We start from the raw sequence: 5894 nt of genomic DNA, 5'->3' as shown, positions 1-5894 counted from the left end.
GAACAGGACTGATTATGAGGCACGAGGTTCCTGCAACAATACTGGAGGTCTTGATCGTGGAACAGGTAACACAGGATAGCAACTGATAGGTGGTGAACTGCAGAGAACTGATGCACTGAAATCCCCGGAAAGCGATTATCTTGAGAACAGGACTGATGATGAGACACAAGGTTTTTGCAATAATACCACAGGTCTTAATTGTGGAACAGGTAAGACAGGATACCGATGTGCGGACGGGAGCCAGAGAGAACAGCGCTCTAACAGGTAAGGAGACCTGAAGATCTAGCAAATTAGTAGGGAAGCAGGTGCTTAAAGTAGACAGAGCTGACAGGCAATTCGTCATTCAAGAGAAAGCAGGAAGTTTTGAAAAGACAAGCGATTTTCTCGGGAGAGTTGAAACTTGCAGATGTCATACTTGCCAAGACTCCCGAAATCCGGGAAGAGAGCAGGCAAATATCCCGCATCTGGCAACATGCTCCTCAAAATGACGCGACTTGCTGTGAATTGCGTCATTTCGGCCCCGCCCCCGCAAAGCGGTATTTTGTTGCGGGGGGCGGAGCCAAAATGCCGCAAATTACCGCGTCCGCCCCTTCCGCCCTCCAACCACGCCCCCCTGCCTGGGATCTCCCGGAATTAGCTTGCCAAAGGTTGGCAAGTATGGCAGATGTATGAAGCTGAGATTTCATGTAAAATCGCCAGAGTTGTGTTTCTGTCAAAGCCGCTAGTTCCAAAATCGATAGAGATCAAACTCCAGACTGTTTGCCACTCTAGCTATGTAATTGCGTATTTAACCTTCGTACGCCGATGCGTGTGAATCGCAATCGCACAGGAAAATATAACAACCTCAATTATTAATTTAAAACGACTTCATCCAGTTAGTTGACTGCGACAACATACTTCCTAAAATCAGGTATTGTGCCCTTTATTCTTTATTAATCCAGGCTACCATGGTACTGTCACACTCCCTTGTGACAGTCACTGTGCTATGTCACACATTGCACCAGCTGAACAGCCTGGGGTTGGTTTGTCATTATGGCAGGGGGACCCCTGCCGCGTGTCCCCCTGCTATAGTGCCACCCACCCCAGCTGGTTTGCCTAGTGCTGGTTAAGTGAAAATCAAGGGGACCCCACGCCAATTTTTTCCCCGGTTTTCATGCAACCAGCAGTAGGCTGGCAGCACTAGGGTTAATAGTGCTCAGGCCGGGGAACATAATGCTTTTTTTTTATTTTTTTTAAACTCTTTTGACAGCTTCCGGGACCTCCGGCTGTATAAACAGACAGTGTAACAGTGATGTGTTTACTAATCATGCTGCTAGACTCCATGCAAAATTTTTCCCCCGGTTTTCACATAATCAGCAGTAGGCTGGCAGCACTAGGGTTAATAGTGCAGCCAGCCCCACGCTTTTTTTTTTTTTTTTTTTTAACAAAACTTTATCTATTTTTAGACATTCGACAGCTGCAGGAACCTCCTCCGGCTGTATAAACAGACAGTGTAGCAGTGATGAGTTTGCTAAACACGCTGCTAGCAGGCAGCGTGTTGTAGGTGGAGATTTTTAAAGCAAACTCAGGAGAGTTAATTGCAGCTTCATACATTTGAGAGCTGGAGTAGCAATCAGTCGGGAGTTTGATCTCCTATCGATTTTGGAAATAGCCATTTTGACAGAAGCACAACTCTGGGGATTTTACAGGAAATCTCAGCTTCAAGGATCCTGATGTTTGATCTGTGAGTTTTAACTCTCCCGAGACAATCGCTGGATTTGCAAAATCTCACCTTGATACATTTACCCCATAGAGAGTGATTTATTAAGGAGGGTTAGTGGATGTGTTTCTGTTGGTGTGAGGAGGTTGGTTTGTTTATTTTTTGCCTTTTGTTGCATTGTCTGCCCTTGTTTGTCTTTTGTCTTTGACTTTTTTTTTTTACTTAATTTTTTCTGTTTTTTGGTCTGTATTTTCGTAGTGTGTGTGTTTCTTTGTTGTGTTGTCTTTCCCTTCTATTTTCCATTCTTATTTTATCCCCCCCTCCCCTCCTTTGTGTGAGTATGTTGAGAGGAAGGAGAGGTGTGGAGGGTAGGGAGAGTGGGGAGGAGGAGTTAGGAGGTCAGGAGGAGCAGGAGGAACAGCCAGGTCCTTCTGCTGGAAAAACGAAATCCGGGCGGAATGTCCGTTTCAGTTTTGCGGAAAATTGTGCCCTTGTGCACTCTTTAGTGCCAATTTATGACAGAATTTTAGGCAGCCTTGCCGCCAAAACCCCATTTCTACGGAAAAAAATCATATGGCAAAAATTAACGGATGCTGTGAATGCAGTAGGCCACATCAAGCGGTCTGTGGACAACTGCAGGAAAAGAATAAGTGACATCAAACGGAGGGTGAAGGAGAAGATGTTCGAGGAACATCGAGCTGCTACAGGTACTGGCGTTGGGATTTACATTATTATATCAGACAGGGCGATACAAGGATTCTGATTTTGGCTAAAAAGTGCAAATCCAGATTTTTGGTATCTATATTACCCATACCTGCCTACTCTCCCGGAATTCCCGAGAGGCTGCCGAATTTTGGGGAGTCCTCACGGACTCCCGGAAGAGTAGGCAAAACTCCCAAAATTTGGCGAAATTAATGGCAGTGAATGGAGGGGGCAGGGCTTAATTGTGTCATTAAGCTCCGCCCTCTCCATTTAATGCCGTGCATTTTATTTTAGTCTCCTGGACAAAACCATGTTACAATGCAAGGGGTGCAAATTAGACTCTGCTTTGCACATAAGTTAAATACTGACTGTTTTTTTCATGTAGCACACAAATATCAGCTTTAAATGTCCGTGTACAAATAAGCTATCAAGTATTTGTGTGCTATATGAAAAAATAGTCAGTATTTAACTTATGTGCAAAACAGAATACTAATTTGCACCCCTTGCATTGTAACATGGTTTGTCCAGGAGTCTTAAATAAGAAACTTCTTAATTTAAGATTGTTAATGAATCAGGCCCCTTGTACTCACTTATTTGTTAATTGAATGCTGTAGGGTACCTTTGTAAAAAATGTTTTTTAATGTATTATATTTCATAGCCAATGGTGGTGGGCCTGCTGTCGTTCTTACCTATACGTCCTATGAAGACGAATTCAAGCAACTGATTGCACCAGAGGTCCTGGAGGGGATAAATGTCAGGGACACAGACAGACCTGTGTCTCAACCAATGGCTGGTGAGTATTGTTTAATGATGTCCTGTTGTACATTGTGGGCCTCATTTAGAGTTGGACGCAAAGTCTGTTTTAGGCGCAAGGACCAAAAAAACCACTATCAAGCATGTGCAGCAAGCACCATATCTGCGTGCATCTACGAGGAAATGGGCGGAACACGGAATTGTGGAGGTGTGACCCCGTATGTAAATCCTAGATGCAGTGAGGCGCAGACGCAACACACTTCAAAAATGGGCTAAAACTGTGCGGCAGGAATTAGGTGGCGCAAGTAGTTAGGTAGCTGCACAAACTGCTCGCAGCTCGTTAGGGTATTACGAGTGGGACACAACGTGGGTTGCATGCTACTCGTAATACCCTACCAAGCTGCGCAATACTCCCACTCCTCCACGCCTTAGACAGACTTTGCGTTTGAGGCTCTGTATGTATAAACGGGTATCCTGCAGCCTGATTTGTAATTTGTTACAATACATCGAACGCATAAGTCTGAACTTTTTTCATTTTTAATCAATTTTATTAGCAAGGGCCTAGGTTCCCAAACTGTGTATCGCGGCTCCCAGGGGTGCCGCGGCGCTGTCACAGGGGTGCCGTGGACAGGAAGAAGAAGAAAAAAAAACAACTTACCAATCTGGCGGTGCCCGGGACCCAGCATCCTCCTCCTTCCTCGCTTCTCACTGAATGCCGGTCGTGACGTCATATTCAGTGAGAAGCGGCAGGAGAGAAGATGCTGGGTCCTGGGTGCCACAGGATTGGTAATTTTTTTTTCTTTCTTTTTTTTTTTTTTTCTTCCTGTCCACGGCGGGATACAGAGGAGATACAGAGCAGATGCAGAGGGGGCACAGTGTGAATGCAGAGGGGGCACTGCGAGGGGGCACAGGGGGCAGAGCGAGGGGGCAGAGCGCAGATGCAGAGGGGGCACAACGCGGATACAGAGGGGGCACAGCAAGGGGGCAGAGCGCGGATACAGAGGGGGCACAGAGTGTGTGGATGCAGAGGGGGCACAGAGTGTGTGGATGCAGAGGGGGCACAGAGTTGTGGATGCAGAGGGGGCACAGCGAGGGGGCAGAGCGCGGATGCAGAGGGGGCACAGAGTGTGTGGATGCAAAGGGGGCACAGAGTGTGTGGATGCAGAGGGGGCACAGAGTGTGTGGATGCAGAGGGGGCACAGAGTGTGTGGATGCAGAGGGGGCACAGAGTGTGTGGATGCAGAGGGGGCACAGTGTGTGTGGATGCAGAGGGGGCACAGTGTGTGTGGATGCAGAGGGGGCACAGTGTGTGTGGATGCAGAGGGGGCACAGAGTGTGTGGATGCAGAGGGGGTACAGAGTGTGTGGATGCAGAGGGGCACAGTGTAAGTTAGCTGTAAATTATTCTTTGACAGAAATATAATTGAAAAAAATATATATAAAAATATTATTTTCCCTTGGATTTATGTGTATTATTTTTGCATACAACTAAATAAGTATTTCTGTCCTGACCTTAATACTTATTACGTTTTTTTGACTACTTATAAAACGGGACTGCTCGATAATTATTTTGGAGGGGTGCCTTGAATAATTTAGGGAGACTCTAAGGGTGCCGCGAACTGCAAAAGTTTGGGAACCACTGAGCAAGGGTGATTCTAAATGAGGCTCTGTATGTATAAACAGTTATCCTGCCGCCTGATTTTGTAATTTGTTACAATACATCGAACACATAACTCTGAACTTTTTTCATTTTTAATCAGTTTTATTAGCAAGGGTGATTGTTAATTTGAAAGAAAGGATGAATTTTATGTAACATTTCGCATGTATTTCAACACAGCCTCCGCACAACAGCAGAAATGTCCAGTGGCAGCAGGACCTTTGGCAGCGCCAGCAGTGGACCCAGATGAGGAGGAGTGTGTAGCGGGTAAATCCACCTATGTTGTAGTTAATAAAAAAAAAAAAATTTGCCTGTAAAACCAATCACCTGTATCTGCTAGTGACTACAGAAAGTTTAGTAAGGTTTTTTTTATATTATTTTACTTAAGGAACATCACAAGAAGAAGACCCAAGTCTGACTCTTGGAGCCACAGATGCTGAACGCTTCAGTGGGGACTACATTTTCTTGGAAACCGTGGCTGATGTTTCAGAAGTACAGGTGCAGGCTGATTCCCAACCATCAGCCACTGCCCCACATCCCCCACGGAGGCAACCAGAGGCTGAAAGTGCACCCACATTGGCAGAGTCAATCCGTCAGTTCAGTAGTGTGCAGGAGAACTTGCTGGGATTCCACCAAGATTCAATGCGAGGGATGCAGAAACAGCTGAACAAAACCTATAGAGTCTTGCAGCATATGCACGATGAGCAATGTCGTTTCGGGAACACCATGGACCGCATTGACACCTCTTTGGCCCAAATCCACACTGCGATTAATCAACAGACGGGGGCAATGCGGGAAATGTTTAATAATTTCATCGGTGTGGTTGGAGAACTCATTACAAGACTCCCACTACCCACCACATCAGCGGGTACTAGCCTGAACAATACCCCTAGCCCCTCCTTACCCGCTACTCCTGTGCAGTCCAGTGAGCGCCTCAGGGGTGGAAGGCGTCCGTCCACCAGTAGGGCAAAGTCTCCAGGGCCTGCCGGGAAGAGACCAAAATAATTAAGATTTTTTTTTTTTATTTTTTTTTTTGTTCATTTATACAAATTAGGAAATGTATACTTTTATAAACCATACAAGG

At 45.8% G+C, this 5894-nt stretch overlaps 1 protein-coding gene across 1 annotated transcript in view; it reads left to right on the top strand.

Annotated features, from left to right (window-relative positions):
• Window positions 1–482: 482 nt before the first annotated feature.
• The window catches only part of LOC142149721 (uncharacterized), a 5474-nt gene continuing 62 nt past the window's right edge, over window positions 483–5894 (top strand). Inside the window, exons 1-4 of the mRNA XM_075205026.1 lie at window positions 483–2406; window positions 3060–3194; window positions 4991–5077; window positions 5199–5894. The exon at window positions 5199–5894 is cut by the window's right edge and continues 62 nt beyond it. Coding sequence (XP_075061127.1) covers window positions 2040–2406; window positions 3060–3194; window positions 4991–5077; window positions 5199–5815 — 1206 coding nt within the window. The 5' untranslated portion in view covers window positions 483–2039 and the 3' untranslated portion in view covers window positions 5816–5894. The remainder of the gene's footprint in view (window positions 2407–3059; window positions 3195–4990; window positions 5078–5198) is intronic.

The sequence above is a fragment of the Mixophyes fleayi genome, chromosome 4 (genome assembly GCF_038048845.1).
Source record: "Mixophyes fleayi isolate aMixFle1 chromosome 4, aMixFle1.hap1, whole genome shotgun sequence".
Lineage (NCBI taxonomy): Eukaryota > Metazoa > Chordata > Amphibia > Anura > Limnodynastidae > Mixophyes > Mixophyes fleayi.
This window is presented reverse-complemented; position numbering and strand designations above follow the sequence as displayed.